General features: G+C 36.3%; 1 protein-coding gene across 2 annotated transcripts; it reads right to left on the minus strand.

Moving 5' to 3' along the window:
- Positions 1–656: 656 nt before the first annotated feature.
- LOC109221320 (histone-lysine N-methyltransferase ATXR4) lies at positions 657–12,832 on the minus strand. Of its 2 annotated transcripts, XM_019385794.1 has the most exons (8): positions 12,371–12,452; positions 11,143–11,442; positions 10,789–10,844; positions 3,984–4,110; positions 2,925–2,994; positions 2,567–2,746; positions 1,802–1,873; positions 657–1,083 (listed from the first exon to the last, which is right to left on the minus strand). In XM_019385794.1, the coding sequence occupies exons 2-8, from the start codon at positions 11,161–11,163 to the stop codon at positions 965–967; spliced, it is 645 nt and encodes a 214-aa protein (XP_019241339.1). In that variant the 5' UTR covers positions 11,164–11,442; positions 12,371–12,452; the 3' UTR covers positions 657–964. The 2 variants fall into 2 exon arrangements, with proteins under 2 accessions (XP_019241339.1, XP_019241338.1); XM_019385793.1 differs by lacking the exon at positions 11,143–11,442 and having other exon boundaries at positions 12,371–12,832.
- Positions 12,833–24,044: the final 11,212 nt, after the last annotated feature.

Consider the following 24,044-nt stretch of genomic DNA (forward strand, 5'->3'; position numbering starts at 1 on the left):
ATGAAACAAAACTCAACTATATTATAATATTCATCCAGTATAACATGCTGGAAGATAAACATACACAAGACAGACTTCCAGTATAATATACTAAACAAAATTTTACTAAATTTAATAAACAAAAAACATAATCAAAACCCACACAGTAGACGTCTACTATTCGCACACAGCAAATGTCCCGTAAAATATAATGGAATGAAACAAAACTCAACTATATCAAAATTTGACAAGAACTGAAGAAATCTAAAATACAGATGAAACAAGAAAATACTTGAAAATTAAACCTAATATATAGAGACTAGAAAAAATTTGAAAAAGAAATTACTAGAATGACAAAATTACCAGAAATAAGACAAACTAATGAACAGAGAAAAATCGTAAAAGTTAAAATAGAACAAATATTTAAACCCTAACGGTACTGAAATCAACAATAATAACGAAAATTAAACCTAAACAACCAACAATAATAACGAAAATTCAAACACATTATCGTAAAAAACAGAACTCACCCATAATTTTGAAGAAAATTGGACATAATCCAGACAAGATTCGAAGAAAAGTGCTTTCTCAGGAAAGCTAAATCCGTACAATGCTATAAAACAAAGAGAAAGGCGATAAAAAGTTACTAAACAGTATGTTAAAAAGGTCAAGGGCAGTTATGTCATTTTACCATATATTTTAAGTTAAAATGGCTAGAAATCGAGTACATTTAGATTGGTGGCTATTTTTCAATAGCCAACCGAAAAACTGGCTACGCCATACAATTTTGACATGAAAAATGCATCACAAGCCCTCTGGGATTTGTCGATTACAAAATAAAAATACATGCCCTGATCATTCTTTTGAATATCATGGTCCTAGATTATACATTGTTCTTCTGGAAGCTGTAGGAAAACTAGAAACTGAGTTGAGTGTATTCCCTAAAGAACTGAATGGAATGCAGATAACCTAGAAGTGCAATTTTCTAGTCATTAGAGATACATCGAGCACATTTGCAATGGAAACCAAATCCTTCAGAAAGGATAGCTTGCCGAGCATCATGATCCATGCTTGCATCGATGTAGCATATCCGCAACTCTTCTCCTGTTATATAACATGACAGTTTAAACATCAATGCAAAGTTCCTGATGAAATCCTAGAGATTAGAAACGGTTAGATGAGTGGAAAAAAAGCAGGGCATTGACGACTTATTTGTTAATTATATTATGCCAACATGCTCAGCTGGACGGGAGATCACCAGTTGAGGTTCATCTTTAAACTATTTATTATAGACAATCTCAGAGAGACATATTCATGGCCTATATTACCAGTAGAAGGAAATTAATCCGAGAGTATTGGACTGAACGGGCCAAAATGGAGCAAATGAATATTGAATATTCATATTATAGACCCCAACTAGCTTGGAATTGAAGAATTTGTTGTTGACGATTTACTGTTTTGTTGTTGTTTTTGTAATATAGCAACATCAACCAAATCATCAGGAGCTAGGCATTCCTATATTAGCAGAAACGTAGATGTTCACCGCAACAGAATTGTAGGTCTAACAGCTTATGCAAAAATATTAAGCATGTATTGTTTTGAGGTCAGAATTGGATAACTGCTGCTATCAGGCTATAATCACGTGGAACCTCTGTTTTCAATGACAATGAACATCCAAAAATTGAACGATAAAACAAAAGCCTAGATGGTTTCACCACATAAGTAAATATAGCGTTCTTAAATCTTATGGGACTGATTCTCTTACAAAGACACATGTATAAAACCGCAAAGTGAACAGACCAAATATCGAAAGGAGAATCACCTGCTTCAATATCACGAAGTGCCTTCAATTTTGCGTTAACACTTTCTATCCACAGGATGTGTACATTGGGATCTGCAGGGAGAATAAAACATTCGAGTTAATTGAACTGCTTTGTGTTCCATTGGCACATCGGATATAAGCGTTGGAGCAAAACAGATTTCTTTCTTTGTTCTTCTTCTAGGTTATTTTGACTGCTTAAATTCAATTATTTCTAGGAAGTATGAAGTACAGAAGTGAAGCCACTAACAACAGTTGCACATCAGAACTTGGAGGATCATAGCAAGAATGGAAGTACTGGTCCTACCCATTAAGGCCCAGTTATAGAAGAAAATGATGAAAGCCAATTTATAAGAAGAATGTTCAACCCTTTGGAATCACTTGTCTTTAGTATCCTGAGTCCTAATTGCCACAGATTATGAGACTCAACTGTGGCCAATTCATTAGTTGCAGCCCTTCAGAGGAACTAGATAAAATTCCTATCCGCCCATTCAACAGCCATTGGAAAATTGCTGCCATAAGTTTATGGAGCTATGAAAACTTCATGGAGTTGGGAAACAAAAACGTAAACATATGCATAGTGTGAACATTAACCATGTAAATCTACTGTCTGTCGTACAGAATCAAAACAACAGGCATGCAGACCAAGGAAGTTTTTGTTTTGGTATGTCTCTACAAATATGCATCGTGATTTGTGATTAATGGCCAACAGAAACATTTTAGATAATGTAAGTGCTAAACATCAGAAGAATGAAAACAAACTCTTACCACAGTCATGATTATAAAATGACGGTAGCATATAAATAGCATTTCCAACAGCAGCCTCTGCGTCTACTGATGCTGCTGCTGACAAAAGGATATCTACATACGATCCCAAGGCCAATTCAATCCGAAAAGAATTGATACGGATCCGTGCCAATACATCAATATACCATTGCTTTGTCAAAACTAGCAGAAGTTAAAGAGACAATAGCACCATTTCTCTCCCAGTATTTCATAACTGATTGAAGTCCTCTACGTTAAATAATAACGAGACTAGACCGAAGACGCCTACTGTACTTCTTCAGATAAAACTATAATACACCCTAATCCTCCGAAGACACTAGATACGAAACAGTAAGGATACATGCAATCTGCTCGTCTGTGAACCCTGCATCTTCAAATGTGTTTCTCAGCAGCTGATATTCCTTCTCCATCTGATATTGAAAGGGTCAGAAGAGCCTCCACTGATTACAGATCTAACTTGCACGATGTAAGTCACAGGAATATATCCCATTCACAAACTAATTAGGAAGAGAAAAAAGATTTCTTTTTGGGGTTTGGGGGGGGGGGGGGGGGGGGGTCGGAGGGTCGAAGCAGCACTTGAAAAAGTTTTATTTCATTCCACCTTCGAACATCAGGGAGGAAAAAGAATCAAGCGGAACTCCTTTCCTTTTGGACTTCTTTTTGTAAATCATACAATATTCTTGACAGAATATTTTCACAAATTCTGGTCACTGGCTGTTTCATTCATGAAAAATAACTAATTGATGTACATTTAAATGGAATATAGATTTAAATGATGTATGTCTTTTAAAGGTACATGCAGTATTATCAAAGGCGAAAAGCGGGAAAGAAAAAACCCAGTTGAATCGGGTTTTACGTGCAAATCACAAAAAGAAGCTGGGTGTAATGAAGAAAGGAGCAAATGAGTAAAATATATGTACATAATGCAATAAAAATAATAATATACAAAATAAAATAAAAATAACTCAAGTTGTGCGCTTCACTTCGTTTAATTGGAGCTTCACCTCGTTTGACAATACCTGACTACCTTAGCCACCTTATATTATGCACTAATGCCTCTACTCGCTACTGCTTTTCATCAACATTTATCACCATTGGTATTTAGTAAAATATGATAAAAAATATTTCTTCAACCAATAAGAAAAAGAAACCTTGCAAAAGAATGGGTATTTATACACCCAAGTTTCTTGTTGAAGATATTTATCTATGTTTACACGGGGACACTCACCTGTTAATTTCCGAAACAAAGTTTTGCAGCAAAAGTTCATTACACTGCTGAATGAGATACAGTAAAGATTCTCAAGGATTAGAAAACAGCTAGCGAGTTTGAAGTTTTAATACAAACACCACAAACATGGATTCCAACTTCTAAGCAAAAGGCTGAACCTGAAATACTCACCAGTAAAATCATTCCGGGAGATAACGTTGCTGGCTGAAGTATGTCAAAAGTTTCAGGAGTGGAAGCTCCAGATATAATCATGCAAGCCAATCTCTTTACCAAAAGCGGATACTTTAGGCCCTGAGTTCTTCATAACAAGAACAAGCAAAATGAGAATATGCGACTCACAAAGATAAGTGAAATAAATATCCCCAAGCTATGTGTCATTAGGTCCATATATGCTTTCTAAAGCAACTCCGATAGTCATTCACGCCTTAATAGCTAATAGTACAATGAATCACGGAGGATGATTTCCCCCATACACATATCCTATCATCACATACAAAACCATGATATAGGGTTTATTAGCAAAAAAATGAGATGGAATGAGAGTCATCAATCATATGTTCATATTTTCTATTTTAAAATGGAAGCAGACCATAGGAAAGCCACTTCCTTCTTTTACATGCGGAAAGAATATCTATTGCGTTCGAGAAGGTTAGCATCTAAGGCAATTGTTTCAATAACATATGCATGTTGCACTGCAAAATCTGAAAAAAGGTGACTAAAGAAATTGTACTTTATCTCTATTATTTTGCTCAAACCTGAGAATTGAAACTTAGACCTTTCAGTGTTAGATATATCTTGGTTTAGATTTTATATTAAAAATGGGCAATGACTTCAAAAGGGAAAAATAGGAGAACAAAATTGTGACACCCTCATTTTTCCTTCTAAGACACTTACCTTTTTTGTTTTTTAATATGTCCTCAATTTTCCACACTATAAAAGTAAGTTCCAAATTTCTGCTTATACCCTAGTTTCTAACTAAAACTAAGTATTAGATAATGAATGTAGACATAATCTGAATGTAGACATAATCTTATGTAATATACATAGCTAGCATAATTATAGGGATTCACAGTAGATTTATAGGATTTCCTTTTTGATTCTTTCCATAGTTAAGGCTCTATGTACTTGTATATATACTTGTTACTTCTTGAATACAACACAAGAGAGATTTCTCTATTGTCTTTGTACTTTACATGGTATCAGAGCAGGTCTACTGCTCGCCGGAGTTGAGTCGAATCCGCTGCCGGAAATTCCTTGGCCGGAAGCTAATCTGAGGTCTTTTTGACATTTCCAGTTGACTTGTGGTGGTTCTCTGAACTCAGACCAGATCTTATTCTCACTTTGTTTGGTCAGGTTTGAGTTTGGTTTATTGGTTATTCGATTTCTTTAATTCTGTAGTATTTTTCTTAGAGGCTGCCTGTGTGAGAAGCTTGAATCTTTATTTTTGACTCATTGTGGTGATCGATTAGTGACTTGATATTGTCTGTTAGGTCTTTCCTTATCAGAAACTTTGTTGGTCTCTGATTTTGTTTGAGTTGGGGACAAATTCGTTTGGTTCTCTGATTTGGTTAAGTGGATTATTAAAGTTGAATCTTGTTCAATAGATTGTTGATTTCGTATCTACCAGGATCTGTTTGGGTATCTTTTAGCTTCGGGGACCTCTGTTAGTTTAATCAGTTTGTTATTGAAAAAAAAAATGATGGTAAAGAATAATAATGCAACAACTCCTAGTCCAACAATCTTGGTTTCGGATGAGTTTCTAAAATTCCTTCAATATCATAAATCAGTTAAGGAATCTTCTTCGGTTACTGCCTTTGCTGGGTCAGATAAAACATGTCTTATCACCTCTTCCAATAAATGGGTGATCGATTCAGGTGCTACAAATCACATGACAGGTAATCCAAATATTTTTTCTAGCTTTCGCTCACATAAAGCACCCTCTCCGGTTACTGTAGCTGATGGATCAACTTGTAGCAGTGTTGGATCTGGGACTGTTAAACCAACTTACTCTATTACCCAGTCATCTGTATTAAGTATACCAAACTTGGCCTTTAACTTGATTTCTGTTAGTAAAATTACCAAAGACTTTCATTGTTGTGTTGCATTCTTTCCCGATCATTGTTTGTTTCTAGATCTTAAGACGATGCAGGTTATTGTTAAAGGATATATATCTGGTGATCTCTACATCCTTGATGAATGGGAGCCACGGTCTGTTGCATGTTCTAGTATCGTGTCTCCTTTTGAAGCACATTGTCGACTTGGACATCCCTCTTTGCCTTTTTTAAAGAAGCTCTGTCCTCAGTTTCAGAATATTTCATCATTGGATTGTGAGTTATGTCGATTTGCAAAACACCATCGCATCTCGTTAAGTCCAAGGGTTAATAAGCGAGCTGAGTCAGCTTTTGAGCTAGTCCATTATGATGTTTGGGGACCATGTCCGGTTGTTTCTAAAATTGGGCATAAGTATTTTGTCACTTTTATCGATGATTTTTCTCGAATGACTTGGATTTATTTTATGAAGAGCCGCTCTGAAGTGTTTACTCATTTTTATGCTGAAGTCAAAACTCAAATCAATGCTTCAGTACGTACTCTAAGGAGTGATAACGCTAAAGAATACATGTCAGAGTTATTTCAGTCCTACATGAGACAACATGGTATATTACATCAGTCTTCAGGTGTTGATTACACTCTCTCAAAATGGGAGTTTGCTGTAGAGGAAGAATTAGGCATCTACTTGAGATAACTCGAGCACTTTTGTTCCAAATGAAGGTTCCTAAACAATTCTGGGCCGATGCGGTTTCTACGACTTGTTTTCTGATTAATCGCATGCCATCTAGTGTACTCGATGGTAATGTGCCTTATAGTGTTGTTCTTTTTCCGAACAAGTCATTATTTCCGATGGAACCTAAAGGTCTTTGAAGCACATGTTATGTTCGAGATGTTCGACCATCTCTTATCAAGTGGATCCCAAGGTTGTGAAGTGTGTTTTCCTGGTTATTCTCGCCTTTAGAAGGGTATCGATGTTATTCTAATGAGCTTGGCTAATATTTAAGTGTCAACTGATGTGGTATTTTCAGAGAACTACACCATTCTTCTATGCACCTTCCATTTGTACAAGCCAGGGGAGGAAGATGAGTGGCTAGTATATCAGGTTACCCGTACTTTGCCAGACCAATCAGATGATACTCTCGATCTCCCAGTTCTTCTATTGAGCACCAATCGACTATTATGCCTTCATACCTGCTCCGGCAAGACCTCCAAATTGTTCAATTTATTCGCGGAGGCGAGAGACAAATGATATATGTCCCGCACCAGTTCCTGCATCATTTGATCCTCCTTTGCGTGATCCTCCATATAACCTTGACCTTCCTATTGCTCTTCGCAAAGGTATACGTACTAGCAAATCGACATATTCTTTGCTAACTTTGTTTCTTATGACCACTTATCCTCTACATTTAGATCTATGATTGCTTCTCTAGACTCCAGCTCCTACCCAAAACAGTGAAGGAGGGCTTTGAATCATCCCGGATGGTCTGATGCAATGCTTGAAGAAATACATGCTTTAGAGGACAACCACACATGGGATTTGGTAGATTTACCAAAGGGAAAGAAACTAGTGGGATGTAAGTGGGTCTTTTATGGTTAAAGTTAATCCAGATGGTTCTGTGGCAAGACTTAAGGCCACACTTGTGGGAAAGGGTATGCTCATACTTATGGGGTGGATTATTCTGACACCTTTTCCCCGGTTGCCAAACTCACTTCTGTCCGCTTATTTATTTCTCTAGTTGCATCGGAGAATTGGCCTTTAACATTCAATTGGATATCAAGAATGCGTTCCTTCATGGTGATCTTCAGGAGGAAGTGTAGATGGAGCAACGCCCGGTTTTGTTGCTCAGGGGGAGTATGGGAAAGTCTGTCATTTGAAGAAGTCCTTGTATGGCTTGTAGCAGAGTCCACGAGCTTGGTTTGGGCAATGTTCGGTGAGGTAGTTCAGGAGTTTTGGTTGAAAATGAGTAAGTGCGATCAACTCACTCTTCTATCGGGAAATCAGTAGCTGGCATTATTCTCCTTGTTGAATATGTTGATGATATGTTATCACAGGAAGTGACTATGCGGGGATTTCTTCCCTGAAGTCTTTTCTGCATACTAGGTTTCATACAAAGGACTTGGGCCAGTTGAAATACTTTTTGGGAGTAGAAGTAAATAGAAGCAAGAAGGAAATTCTTTTGTCTCAGAGAAAGTACATTCTTGACTTGCTTGCAGAAACTGGAAAGTTGGCAGCTAAACCTTACAGTACCTCCAATGGTTCCTAATGTGCATCTTATGAAAGATGATGGTGATCCTTTTGACGATCCAGAGAGATACAGGAGGTTAGTTGGGAAATTAAACTACCTTACTGTGACTCGTCCAGATATTGCTTTTGCGGTAAGTGTTGTTAGCCAGTTCATGTCTGCACCAACGGTCAAACATTGGGCAGCTTTGGAACAGATTTTGTGTTACTTGAAAGGAGCTCTGGACTTGGCATATTATATAGCAGTCACAATCATTACTCGTATTGAGTGTTTTGCAGATGCTGACTGGGCTGGATCGAAAATTGATAGAAGATCTACTACAGGTTATTGTGTCTTTGTTGGAGGAAACCTGGATATCATGGAGGATAAGAAGCAAAGTGTTGTATCTCGATCCAGTGCAGGAATCCGAGTATAGAGCTATGTTCACAGTCTACATGTGAGATTATGTGGATACATCATCTGTTGACTGAAATTGGGTTAGAGCATCCAATACCAACAAAACTCTGGTGTGACAATCAAGCTGCCCTCCATATTTGCGCAAATCCGGTGTATCATGAAAGAACTAAGCATATTGAGGTTGACTGCCATTTATTCATGAGAAGATTCAGGAGAACTTGATCTCCACTGGCTACGTGAAGACAGGAGAGCAACCGGCTGATTTGTTCACAAAGGCGTTAAATGGAATTCGAGTTGATTACCTTTGTAACAAGCTGGGCATGATCAATATCTATGCTCCAGCTTGAGGGGAGTGTTAGATAATGAAATGTAGACATAACCCTGAATGTAGACATAATCTTATGTAATATACATAGCTAACATAATCATAGGGATTCACAGCAGATTTATAGGATTTCCTTCTTGATTCTTTCCATAGTTAAGGCTCTATGTACTTGTATATATCAGTGTTTGGAAAAGCGATCGCTTCGTCGCTTTAAGCGCGAAGCGATGCGAAGCGAGAGGGTATCGCTTTTTACTGCTTGAGGCGATGCGATCGTGTGAAGCGCACGCTTCAGTGAAAAAAGCGACAAGGCGACGAGGCGAATGAAGCGATCGCTTCTTTTAAAAAATCGCAGCTGGGCCCTTTTAAAAAAAAAAAAAAGATTGGGTCTGTTTGTAAATTATACAAAACAGACCCCTAACCTTGCTTCTGTAATTGCTTGACAAAACAGAGACCTCTTCTCTCTTCTTCATCGACAAAACTAGGGTTTCCAGGTAGGTTTCTTCTCCTTTCTTCTTCTCATTTTTCTCTTTCTTCTTTCTTTCTTCTTTCTTTCTTCTTCTTGTTCCCTTCCAGATTCTGCTCTTTATTTCTTTCTTCTTCCTTCTTCTTCTTCTCTTCTCTTTTTCACTTTTTCTCCTCCAGCGTCTGCACAAGCACAACTAGGGCAGGCGTTGGTTTTCTTTTTTCCCTCCCTTTTATTCTTCTTAATTTTAATATGTATTTTAGTTTATAAAATTACTTATTAAATATATGTGTTATATCTTTCAGTTTATTTGATTTGTTTAATGTGTATTTCAGTTTAAAAAATTAATTATTTTATATATGTTATATTTTCAGTTTATTTGATTAATTATATATATATATATATATTAGTTTATTTGATTTTTTTAATGTGTATTTCAGTTTGTAAATTAATTATTATATATATTATATGTATTTTCACAATTGCGCTTCACTTGAATGAAGCGTGCGCTTCGTTTTGCGCTTCGCTTTTGAAGCGAGGCGAGCCCCTGTCGCTTTTTTGCGCTTCGCGCTCTCAAAAACACTGGTATATATACTTGTTACTTCTTGAATACAACACAAGAGGGATTTCTCTATTGTCTCTGTACTTTACACTAAGCAAAGACTTACTTGGTAACAGAAACTAAACAATAAAACATGAGAAAGAATCTACTTATGCAGACAACCCTTATACTCAGAAGAATTCTGGTAAGCAGATTAATTGGAATACCCAAATCTGACCTGCCAAAAGAAATTCAGATTTTAGGAAACCTGAGAACTTAACATGTTCCATGTGTAGACAACTTCTAAGCTAGAGAACAGTAAGTTTTATTCATTCAAGAAATAAGTATATCTTTCTCAAAAACTTACTCTTCGAATTGTTCTACAAATGTAACTTTTTTTATTCATTCAAGAAATAAGTATATCTTTCTCAAAAACTTACTCTTCGAATTGTTCTACAAATGTAACTTTTCTAAGAACAATTAGTTATAAAATTATTAATGTAAGTTATTTCGCATCATCTATCCCCTAGCAAAAGCCAAAAGGTACATGAGACAATTCCCATGGTACCCTGTAGCTAAACGCATACAAAATTTATCAAATTTGTTGAAATAAGTTGTGTAACTAAATGTAAAAGAATAGTTCTGAGTGTTGATAGATTTATAAATGTTTGAATTCTTTTCTTTGGCACCTATGGATGTTGGGAAAAGTGCCCTCAATGAGCTAATTCAGAATTTTCTTTTGACAAATTAACATTTTGAACGTATAAGAAACAGTATTTCATTGCCTTCTCCCCTCATGTATAAGAATTAAGAAGTGGTATGCGTCGAACTTAACTATGTAATGCCCATATACATAGACAAGAATGCGACGTATAGGATAAAAATGATTCAGGAGAAAACCAATAGAGCAAACAAGAAATATTCGATCCAGAATAGAGGGAAACTAGAAACTTCCGTACCGACAATATTCATGAAAAGCTGACCAATCTGCTTGCTTTTCAGTCTCGTAAAAGATCTAATACCATGAGAAAACATTAGTTAGAAGAGAGAGATACTAATACAGGCAAGCTTCTTTATCGGGAAAAAAAAAACTAATACAGGCAAGCTTATTTTGAAAATCCAACAACCAAGACACATTAAGCACAACAAAGTATATAGAGCAAGTCATAGGATAGTCCCCCTGTGGATTTATTAAAGCATATAAAGTTCATGGTCACTTAATTACGGCTAAAGAAGCCATTAGGTTAATTAATGGAAGCTAAATAGTCTTTCCATAAGAAGATCCTAGAAGTAGTTAGTCCATAAGATCTTACTGTGCGTTCTGATATCACCATCCTATTGCATGCTCATGATATCATCAACTCCAATCTGTTCACCACAGGTTCATCCATTTGGTAATGGATCCGGGATTTGAAGTTTATGGGCTCCTACCATGGAATCAATGTACAATTATAACTGGGTTCACAGTCAAATATTTATAATTATTTAGTGGATTTCTTAATACATATACAGGGCCTGAGCAAAGAAGCTACTAGGTTCCCATGAAACAGTAAGTTGTGCTCTAGATCCGCCATTGTTCGTAATGCCAGCAAAAAATGAAAACCGCCTCGAACCTGAGATTTGTAGTAGTGGCAAGGAGGTAGATTAGTTACTGTTTCCAGAAGACTATCTCAGCTAAAGTAGAGGGCACAGTCTGGCGACAAAACTTGCAGTTTGAGCCTTGGAGATAATTAAATTGTTCGTAAGCATGAATTTTCACTCTTTTAGAAAGTCATAATAAAATTTGAAATGATCAAACTGACAACAGTTAGGAACTCTATTGACATTGCACTTCTCTTTCATTTTTTGATATTAAGAGGGCACAAAGTGAACTTCATCCAGAATTCAAAGTATTATGTTTATGCTGCCTCTCAATCCTTAACCCCCCTCCCCCAAGTTCTCTTCCCTCTTAAACAATGTTCTGAATGTCGTTCCCGGGAAGGTAATTGACAACTGACAGCACAACACAAACATCAAACCAATTGTGGAAATGGTTCAGTTCAAGATGCTGAATAAGATAGCTTCCCTATAGTTAAATGATAGCATAACCAGATTTAGACTAAACTCCAAATTCAAGGTGTACATTTCTAGTTCCTCTTTCCTCCGAAACAGTAGTCCGCTCCAGCTTATGCACACCTCCACTAATTTATCCAGCAATCTGCTAAGCACCATTATTGGGCAAACTACCCACAAAAGACTAAAGCAGGTGGGCTTGCGCTGAGCGCTGTGGTTAGGACTCGGGGCACACTTCCATTATCCACTCAAAGTCTCAAACAAAGCTAACCATATACCTCTATAAAAATACCATCCATTTGGAAGAAGAAAAAAAAATCATTCTTTGTCATAAAGTTTATGACATAAACCCATATTCAAACAGATTGTGACATTTACATTTCTAAACAATGGATACCCAGTTCCCATAGCTAAATGTCGTCACTAAACAACGACGTAATCTCTCAAACATATAAAGAAAACAAACTTTACGAAAAACGGTTAATATACCTTGGACTCTTCTCTACATTCATCACTACAAAACGGAACATTTGACGCTTCAGTTTGGTTCTTGAATTGAAGCTTCTTGAGGCAGAAATAACAGACGCTATGAAGTGAAGAAAGAGAAGGGTGAGAGACGATGGGTTTGGCAGTGTGGATGAGTTCGCCGGCACCGATTCTCCGAGAGGCAAACACACCTCGACCGGCTGACTCGGTGAACCCGACTTGGACCGGAGGCGGCGAAGCGAGTCGACTCGGGATTGACTCATTAGCGTAGCCATTACAAATTGAGAGGAACGGGTTTTTCCTCCTTGTATGAATATGAATATTGCACATCCGACGGAGTAATGGTAACATTGCCGCTACTTCTGAGTGCTGACCCAAATTGGATTTGTAAATTTTAGCGGGTAAGGACTTACCGCTAAACCCCGAACTTTTTCTTTTTTTCCCTTTTTCAGTAAAATACACACCTGAGCACTTTTTAAAGAATATTTAAGAAAATAGTACTACTACTCTTTGTTATTTCATAAATAGCAAATTTTCTTACACTAATGGCAGATAGAGATTAGGCACATAATTAATGAGCAGACAAAATGCATAAATTATAGATTATTTATCTTTTCATACTTTCTCTTCTTTTTTAAATTAGAAATTCAGTTATGTTCTCTTAATTTTCGTTATATTTATCTACATATTTTTTAAAATTTTCGTTTTCCTTTTGACACCATACTTTCCAATCAAGGCTTTGAATTAAGCATAAAACTCCTCTTTGACCAAAAAGGTTTTTCAATCAGCAAAAAACTCATCTCCGACAATTTCTTCGAAATTATCTAACCAACTTCAAATTTTTAATTCATTTACCAATTCAATATACCTGATATATTTCAAGGTATATTCTTGTTATTGATAAGATTATACAATATCATTATACCTCATTTATAATGTATAGAAACTACATATATGGGACGTTTTTAAATGAAATAATATATATAAAATATTTATCCTTAAGATATTTATTATACCTTACGTTTAAATGGTTTATAGTGTATATATATGCTTACATATCTTTAACAAAAAGTATACAGGATGATATATACAATTATTAAATACAAAATATGTTGATATATATGGGATATCACATATATTAGCACTAGTTTTAGGGTACGCTTTCTGCGCGTGTACCCTGTATTAATGAATATTTAATTTTTAAAAATTAAATAAATATTATTAAACGTATATGAGTTATAAACTAAAAATTAAGAAAAAAAAAAACTTGAGTTCTTTAAAATGATGGATGATAATCCCATATGGTTAATTCGGTAAAGAGAGCTATTGTTTGTTGGAATAAATGCAAGATTTAGTTATTTGTTTCAACGTTAGAGGAAGTAGTTTACTTTTATTGATTCAAATTGTTAATATTAGGTCATCCAATATTTAAATGTTATTCTGACGATCAAATTCTTTCTTTCTTTTTTTTATATTCTCAAATATCTTTTTGTTACTTGTTGAAATTATCTAGTGTAGTATTTAAATATTATACAAAAAAAATGATTGATGAATAAAAACAATATTTGAACAGAAAAGTAGTTCAAATATTATATGAAAATATATTATAGTTCATATATATATAATTCAAAGGTAATACGAAAGGGATTACATTAAGGTTATATTGTTCAAAAATAAGAAAATGATTTGTATAAATAATCCAAATCTTAATTTGATTTTACATTCCTAGATATTGATACTTTTTCCATAGGTCAAATAATTTTATTTCACAAAATATCTTATTTTAACTATATTAAATATTCGTCCAATTAACAGTAAAAAGTTGCAGAACTCTAATAAGAATCAATTGGAAAAATAACTTCTTTATTAGAGGAATAGATGCTATTCTAGACAAACTGTATTTTTTCGATTTTAGGGATTTTTTTCTAACTATATCATATATGAAACCTTATTACCAAAAATGTGCATTGTTTGTTAATTACCCGCCCAGTCCACATTTTGCCTACAAATTTTGTACCATTCGACTATTAGGCATTAAAAGGGCAGAATATTCCCTAAATTAAGGAGAGAATCTTGGTGTTAATTGATTCTACACTAAATTCAATTTTTAAAAAGGGAAAGGAGATTTCTCATCTGCGTATTTTTCTCCAGAACTACAATTCAAATTCTCGAAAAAAAAAAAAGAACGAACAATTCAAATTTTTGAGTTTCAACAACTCAAAGTTGAAAAAATCTGTTCTTCGTCGTTTCTTCTATCACGGGAGGTTTGAGAGACTTCAATACCAAGTTCCGTTGCAGCAGGATTAGGGGTGTTTGAGGATCCTGATCCACCACCCTCTACATATACCCTTATCTTCTACTGATCCTCCCACCGCAACTGATCAACCCCTTCAACATCTTCAAGGCTAAGATCAAAATGAAGTCAATAATTAAAGTCCTTTCTAGTATCGCTAAACCACATCTTAACTGCATTTTTCTAGAAAAGAAAATGGCATACGATTTTATCTGCTTTGCTTTCCTCAAGATGCAGCTAGCATGATGTCACATCTGATTCAAAAAACAAGCACCAATTAAATGGACATAAAGTGGAGAGTCCAAAGGCAGATCAATGACAATAACTTAAAGCTTGTAAACAACAACAAAAATGAGAAGAAAAAATAACAGCAATATTATCTACAAATTTACTACATATATCTACAATTTGACTACAATTTCTTTATTTGGTGCAGGAAAAAAATATTTTAATATACAGTGTCTCCAGATTGTAGATAAATTGTAGGCAAATTGTAGTTTACTTATAGTTTGTAGTTAATTTGTAGATAAATTGTAGATAAAATATAGATATATTGTAGATACTATATTTTTAATATTGTAAATTTTTTTTCTTTGTGTTTGTTCTGAAAATGTAGGTGAGGGCTTCAACATATCATATACATACTGTGTTGGATGGTGTGAAACGGTACATTGTGTGTCTAGAAAATAAGAAATGTAGCTGTGGCCAATTCCAACTTGAAGAACTTCCATGTGTAAATTGTTTCCAGATTGTAGTTATAATGTAGGTTAAATGTAGTTAATTTGTAGTTTTTGTAAAATTTTGTAGACAATTTGCAGATTAATTGTGGATGTCACATTTCTACAATTTGCTCTTCATCTACAAAATTTCTACAAAAAATTATAAATAAACTACAATTGCACCCACAGTGTCACACTTATATTGGGTTAGATGTTTGTTAACCAAGTTTTTTCCTAGTTTGGTCAAGAACTTGTGTGTCAATGCCGGATAAGTGTGACACTTGAAGAATCTCTACCTTTAAAGAACCTCTAAATTGCCTAAAAAGACAATTTATTTAATATTGAAATAATATAGACAAAATGGAGCCGGAGGTTACAGAAGATTCATATGGCTACCCCACAAATTTACAATTGAGAATTGTTGATTGATCGATTGAGGAAGTCTTCTGTGTTCATCGTTTAATTCAACTTCACTTACTGCCTCCATTTTCAAATCTTCCTCCGTCTTTGATCCTTTCTTCTACTTCGCTAACCCCAATAGAGACGCAGAGAAACACTTCGAAGATTTGATTAATTTGATTTGATTTTGCCGCTGGTATTTGGTATTTGTCGGAGTGAGAGATTACTTCCATCTGTTTAAAAGCAAGGGATTTTTACGGCGCTGGTCAGATCTTAGGAATTAAGGGGAGAGAGAAACGTGGGATATATGGATACCTTTAATTAAGGAGTAAAAACTGCCCATTAATTAGACCCTTAATTAAGTATGGTATAGGATTGGTAATTTGGTATACGGGTTTGTAATTAAATCAAACCTTAAACATGGAGGGTAGAAAGGTTTCCTATGTGGTATAGGAATGTAAAAATCCCTTTTTCCCTTTTACCATTATGGATTTGAATATGAATCGAATTTAGTCCATCGCTAGCTAATTTACATAAATTCGAAGTGGATATAATTCTAGTTGTGTTATAAATAGAATTCTATTTATGGTGAATGTCCATATTTAGAGAGATTCTAGGGTTTATTACTTGGTGGCTAAGTCAACCTCTCCCTATAAATAGAAGGTTCTATTCCATTGTAATTCATCCCAAATCAATAAGAGTTCTCTCTCTACTTTTCTCTGCAATATTGTTCTTATTCTTTTATTATTTTATAACACGTTATCAGCACGAGACTCAACCGTCTCAAGAAGATTAAGAAACATGTTTTATGTTTTCAATATCCAGTTGCGCCTATGCTGAAAGGTTGTGTATGTAAGTCAGTAGTATTCGTTGTCTTCACTTACCTCTTAGAGAAGAATTAGCAAACAATTGATCAAGACTTAGAAGACTTTTCAATTGTGAATCAAGATTAGAAAACGTGCAACAGTCTTTATTCAATGGATCAAACAAATGTCGATATCTCTCCAGGTAAACTTGGATTAAAGTTCAATTGTAAAAATATTTGTTTAATTGATTCATGTACGACAAATACAATATTCAAAGAGAAGAAATATTTCTCTCATTTAAGTATGTGTAAGGCAGATGTTACTACAATTTCTGGTAGTAGTAATTTAATTGAAGGCTCTGGAAGAGCTACTATAACTCTGCCTAAGGGAACAATACTTATCATAGAGAATGCAATGTTCTCCTCCAAGTCCAAGAGGAACTTGTTGAGTTTTAAAGATATCCGTCGAAATGGATATCATATTGAGACAATAGATGAGAATAATCTTGAATATCTCATCATTACCAAAAATGTCTCTGGCCAGAAAAGGGCTACTGAGAAGTTCCCATCTTTGTGGCCTGTATTGGACAAGAATTAGTGCAATTGAGGCACATTCTATTGTAAACCAAAAGATTACCGATTCCAATACTTTTGTACTTTGGCATGATCGATTGGGACACCCTGGATCAATTATGATGAGACGAATTATAGAAAACTCAAATGGGCATCCATTAAAGAATTTAAAGATTTTTTTAAATGATGAATTTTCTTGCACTTCTTGTTATCAAGGCAAGTTAATTATTAGACCATTACCAACAAAGGTTGGAATTGAGTCCCCTGCGTTTTTGGAGCGTATACAAGGGGACATTTGTGGACCTATTCACCCACCTAGTGGGTCGTTTAGATATTTTATGGTCTTAATAGACGCATCTTCTAGATGGTCCCATGTGTGCCTATTGTCATCTCGCAACCTCGCGTTTGCAAAATTAATGGCACAAATAATTCGATTACGGGCACAATTTCCCGATAATCCAGTTAAGTCTATTAGACTCGATAATGCTGCTGAGTTTTCATACCAAGCATTTAATGATTATTGCTTATCAATTGGGATAAAAGTGGAACATCCTGTGACTCATGTTCACACTCAAAATGGCCTTGCAGAGTCTTTAATTAAACGTCTGCAATTTATAGCAAGACAGTTACTCATGAAAACGAGGTTACCCATTTCTGTTTGGGGTCACGGCATTTTGCATGCAACAATGCTAGTTCGTCTTAGACCGATATATTATCATAAATATTCCCCGTTGCTTTTGGGTCATGAACCTAATATATCCCATTTAAGAATTTTTGGATGCGCAGTATATGTGCCTGTAGCACCGCCATATCGCACCAAAATGGGTCCCCAAAGAAGGTTAGGAATATATGTTGGGTTTGAATCGGCCTCTATTATTCGCTACCTCGAAACATTAACAGGAGATTTGTTTACTGCACGATTTGCAGACTGTCGATTCGATGAGACACTTTTCCCAAAATTAGGGGGAGAAGTTGGTGAAACCAAACGGGAAATTTTGTGGAAAATCCATCATTATCTCATCTTGATCCACGTGCCTCTATTTGTGAAAAAGAGGTGCAAAATATTATTCATTTGCAGAGAAAAGCAAATCAAATGCCAGACGCATTTACGGATTTAAAAAGGATAACAAAATCAGATATCCCTGCAGAGAATGTTCCAATCCGTATTGATGTCCCTATTTGACGATCTTCTGGTGTCATAGCTAATGAGTCAAAAGCACGCCTAAAACGTGGTAGACCATTATGTTCCAAAGATTGAAATCCTAGAAAAAGGAAAATAAATTATCAAAATGACACTACGAAAGAATCTCACGAAGAAATCCACGATTTAATAAATTCTTAGATTCATGAGGAATCCACTGAGCCCGAGACTCAAGAAAATAAGGAACTATCAATAAATCCACTCGATATTGAGACAAATTTGAATCGAGTGGATATAGTGGTGGATTATGTCTTTGCATAAAATGTTGCATCTAGTATTATGCAAGAAAGTGAGGATCTTGAACCTCAATCTGTTGGAGAATGTCGACAAAGACGTGATTGACCAAAGTGGCAAGAAGCAGTCCAATTAGAGTTGAACTCACTTGCGAAACGTGAAGTTTTCGGGCCTGTAGTTCAAACACCTAATGGTATTAAGCGTGTTGGCTATAAATGGGTCTTTGTACGCAAGAGGAAAAAAAATAAGGTACAAAGATATAAGGCACGCCTTGTTGCACAAGGATTTTCACAAAGGCATGGTGTCGATTATGAAGAGACATATTCACCTGTTATGGACACTATAACGTTTCGTTATCTCATTAGTTTTGATGTCCATGAAAAGCTTGACATGCATTTAATGGATGTGGTTACCGCCTACCTTTATGGCTCACTTGATAATGAGATATACATGAAAATTCCGATGGATTTAAAATGCCAAACGCACATAATTCAAAGTCCCCTGAAATGTTTTCAATCAAATTGCAAAGATCTTTGTATGGTCTAAAGCAATCAGGACGAATGTGGTATAATCGTCTTAGTGAGTATTTATTAAAGGAAGGCTATCTAAATGATGCCATTTGCCCATGTGTTTTTATAAAGAAAATAACATCAGAATTTGTTGTACTTGCCATATATGTTGATGACATAAACCTTATTGGAACTCCTATAGAACTCCGAAAGGCAATTGATTATTTAAAGAAGGAATTCGAGATGAAAGATCTCGGAAAGACAAAATTATGTCTTGGTTTGCAAATTGAACATTTGGCAAACAGAATATTTATTCATCAATCTACCTACATAGAAAAGGTATTGAAACGGTTTTACATGGATGAAGCACATCCATTAAGTACTCCGATGGTTGCTCGATCACTTGATGTGAATAAGGATCCATTCCGACCTCAAGAAAAGAATGAAGAGCTACTTGGTCCTGAAGTACCATATCTTAGTGCAATTGGTGCACTAATGTATCTTGCCAATACTATAAGGCCTGACATAACTTTTTCAGTTAATGTCTTAGCAAGATATAGCTCTGCTCCCACAAGGAGACATTGGAATGGAATCAAACACATATTGCGATATCTAAAAGGGACTACCGATATGGGCTTATTTTATGGCAACAATTGCAGTCCCGATCTTGTTGGTTATGCTGATGCTGGGTATTTATTTGACCCATACAAGGCTCGGTCTCAAACAGGTTATGTATTTACCTGTGGAGGCACTGCCATATCTTGGCGATCGACTAAGCAATCAATTGTGGCTACTTCATCTAATCATGCTGAGATAATTGCTATTCATGAAGCAAGTCGAGAATGTGTGTGGTTGAGGTCTATAATACATCTTATTCGAGACAAATATGGTGTGAAATGTGACAAACTACCCACAATTTTGTATGAAGATAATGCAGCATGCATAGCTCAATTGAAGGGAGGATTCATAAAAGGAGATAGGACAAAGCACATTTCACCAAAGTTATTTTTCACACATGATCTTCAAAAGAATGGTGATATTAATGTGCAACAGATTCGTTCAAGTGATAATATGGCTGATTTGTTCACAAAATCTCTACCAACGTCAACCTTCAAGAAGCTAGTGTACAAGATCGGGATGCGAAGGCTCAAGGATGTGAACTGATGCTCTCATCAGGGGGAGTTAATGCGCGTTGCACTCTTTTTCCCTTACAAGGTTTTGTCCCACTGGGTTTTCCTTGCAAGGTTTTTAACGAGGCAACCAATAGGCGCATTTCTAAACATGTGTACTCTTTTTCCTTTTCTAGAATTTTTTCCCATTGGGTTTTCTTTTAGTTAAGGTTTTAACGGGGCACATTATCTGTTGAATAGACATTCAGGGGGAGTGTTATAAATAGAATTCTATTTATGGTGAATGTCCATATTTAGAGAGATTCTAGGGTTTATTACTTGGTGGCTAAGTCAACCTCTCCCTATAAATAGAGGGTTCTATTCCATTGTAATTCATCCCAAATCAATAAGAATTCTCTCTCTACTTTTCTCTGCAATATTGTTCTTATTCTTTTATTATTTTATAACAAGTTGAAGTTAAAGTTTATTATAAGCCAGTGTCTAAATATTGACTATTGTAGTATATAATTTATATATAAGGTAAATTTTAATTGATTATAAAGTTTTAAATATAGGGTCGTGAACTTAATTTAGATAAGGAAAGTTATATCAGTACAAATAAGAAAATATCTATTAATCAAAATTTCAGTAGATTTAAATCCTAAATATTAGGAATATAATTTGAATTACGATTTTGTCCACTGTGAACTCTATTTTAAAAGGGTAAAAAAAGCAAACGACATTTCGCTAAGGGCCTTCGTGCTTTTAATATATTACTAGTTTTATCGTACGCGCGTTGCGCGCGTACCTCGTTTCCATAAGTATAAATTTTGTAAAATAAATGCCTAAATGTAATATCAAAAATCGTATTTGAGTTATTATAAAATAAAAGTTAAAATTTTATAAGTTCATCAAAATGATGGTTGTTGTTCTTATTTAGCTAAGCCAAGGAAGAAACCCCATTTACAAATGCTTTTAATCATCTCATTCAGTTTGTTTGTGACGACCCAAAGGGGTCATCACCTGTATTCCTACTCCCACTGTACTTCTGAGGCCCTGGAAACCTCACTTGGGGGTTGCCTAGACTTGTGTGCGCAGTCCGGGCGCGTAATCGGAAAGTTTACATGTGAATTTGTGAGAAAAATAATAAAAATTTGATGTTTTAAATTGATCGAGTTTGACTTTGGTCAACGTTTTGGACAAACGGACTAGGACTCGTGGTTCGACAGTCCCGGAGGGTACGTAGGAAACTTTGGGACTTGGGTGTGTGCCTAGAATCAAATTCCGAGGTTCCGAGTCCGAGAAATAAATTATTGTGTGAAATTATTTTCTGAAAATAATTAAAGAATTTGAAAGCGTTATTTGTTTAGAAGACTGTGCTGCTGGGCTCGTATTTTGGTTCCGACACCCGGCACAAGCCTTAAATATGAGTTAAGCAATTGCTGTGAAGTTTGGTTAGATTTGGACGTCATTTTGACGTGTTTTGAGCTAGCAACAGTAAAATTTGATGTTTCATGGAAATTGGAAGGAAATCATGGGTCTTGAGGCCTAATTCGATATTGTTTTGGCGATTTGATCGCACGGATGAGTCCGTAGGATGTTTTTGGAGTTGTGTGTATGTTGGGTTTGGAGCCCCGAGGGCTCGGGTGAGTTTTGAGTGGGTCCCGGGAGGGTTTTAGACTTAAAAGCATCAGAAATTGCAGGTCCAGGTGTTGCAGGCCCCCAGCGCGGCCGCGATCATTTCTGCGTGGTCCGCGCTAGAAACCGCGCGGCCGCGGTGCATTTCTGCGCGGTCCGTGTGGCTAGGTTCAGAGGGCCAGTGAACTCTAGGCCAACCAGCGCGGCGCGCACCAAATCAGTGCGGTCCACGCTGGATAGGTTCAGAGAGTCGTTTTCCCTCCCTTCCTCGGCGCGGCCGCGGGACATTTTTGCGCGGTCCGTGCCAGTCCTTCAGCAAAGTATATAAATCTGAGATTTTCAGTCATTTTGCACTTTTTCAAAACCCAAAACATAATAGGCGATTTTCCAAACGATTCTTCTCCTTCAAAATGATTGGTAAGTGATTTCTAACTTATTTTCCTTGCTTCTTAAAATCTTTAAACATAATTTCAATTTCGAAACAAAGATTTTAATGGGGAATTTGGGAATTTAGGGTAGAACTAGGGTTTCAAAATTTGGGGTTTTGGTCCTCAATTTGAGGTCCGATTCCAAAATAACTTATATGTCTGAGTTCATGGGGGGATGGGTAGTCGGGTTTTGGTTCGAACCTAACCTCGGTTTTGACCACTGGGCCCGAGGGCATTTTGGGGATTTTTGAACAAGCTTTGGGAAATTCACTTTTCATGCATTCAAATTTAATTAGATTAGCCTTTGTTGATACACTCAAGTATTTGTGACTAGATCGAGCGGTTTTGGTGGTAATTCGAAGGTAAAGCGATACTAGAGGCTTGAGTTGAGTTGGAGCATCCGAGGTAAGTGTTTGATCTAACTTTGGTTTGAGGGAATAGGTTTATAGAGTATTATTTGCTAATTGCTAAATGTTGAGTACGGTGTAAGGCATGGTGACGAGTATCTATACACCGGTGTTCTAGCATGACCGTGAGTCCTTGCTTGTGCTTATTCGGGATTCTGTAAGTGACTCCTTCTTGTTTAATTGATGGACTCGATATAATGTGAACAAGTATGAAGAGGAAAAAAAATATGAATTGTAAACTCCTTGGAGTGTTGGCTCGAAATATGACACGATTAAGACGTAAGAAATGAACGAAAGAGGAAGAGTTGTAATTACTCCCTTGCCGGGACGTGTAAGTTAATGTTGTTGCTCCCTTGTCGGGAGTTAATGGTTTATTTAGTGTCTCTCCTTGCCGGATGGTTGAAATTGATGCTTGTTCCCTTGCCGGGAAATACTTATATTATTATGAAATGGGGATCGTGTGGCACGCCGACCCACTTATATATTATGAAATGGGATCGTCTGGCACGCCGACCCCATATATATTAATGAAATGGGATCGTGTGGCACGCGACACTTATATATATGAACTGGGATCGTGTGGCACGCCGACCACCTAGATATATATATTATGAAATGGGATCGTGTGCACGCTGACCCCATATATATTATGAAATGGGATCGTGTGGCACGCCGACCACTTATATATTATGAACTGGGATCGTGTGGCACCGACCACCTAGATATATATATTAGAAATGGGATCCGTGTGGCAGCGCCGACACTTATATAGATATGAGATCGGAATGTGGCTTCGTGTTTACTTCTGATAAATTGTGTTCATCTGTATTTCCCCTAAGCATGTCCCCTCCTTGGCCTTAGTGGTATTTTCTGTTGTTATTTCATTGTACTTGTTTATACATATACACCTGCACAGGTTTTTTTGGTAGGTCCTGTCTACGCCCTGTCACTACTTCGCGCGGGGTTAGGCCAGGCACTTACCAGCACATGGGTCGGTGTGCTGATGCTACACTCTGTGCATTTTTGCACAGGTCAGGTATTGAGCAGCAAAGCAGCATTAGCACGGGGGCGAACCTTCAGTCCAGAGAGACCCGAGGTAGCTTGCAGGCGTCCGCAGGCCCGGCGTCTCCCGTCTATCTTTACATTTGGCTGTCATCTCATTGTACCCGAGATAAACAGATTATGTTTTCTTTCAATACTTTGTATGTAGTACTCCTTAGATGTTCGTGAGTATGTGACTCCAGTCCCAGGATAGAGATATATGTGTTGGAACTTCTGTATTATTGATCATCTATCTACATTTAAGTCTTCCGGCTTATGATTTTAATTCCGTCGCCTTATTTAATGCTGTTAATTGTTAAA

This window comes from Nicotiana attenuata, unplaced genomic scaffold (genome assembly GCF_001879085.1).
Source record: "Nicotiana attenuata strain UT unplaced genomic scaffold, NIATTr2, whole genome shotgun sequence".
Classification (NCBI taxonomy): domain Eukaryota; kingdom Viridiplantae; phylum Streptophyta; class Magnoliopsida; order Solanales; family Solanaceae; genus Nicotiana; species Nicotiana attenuata.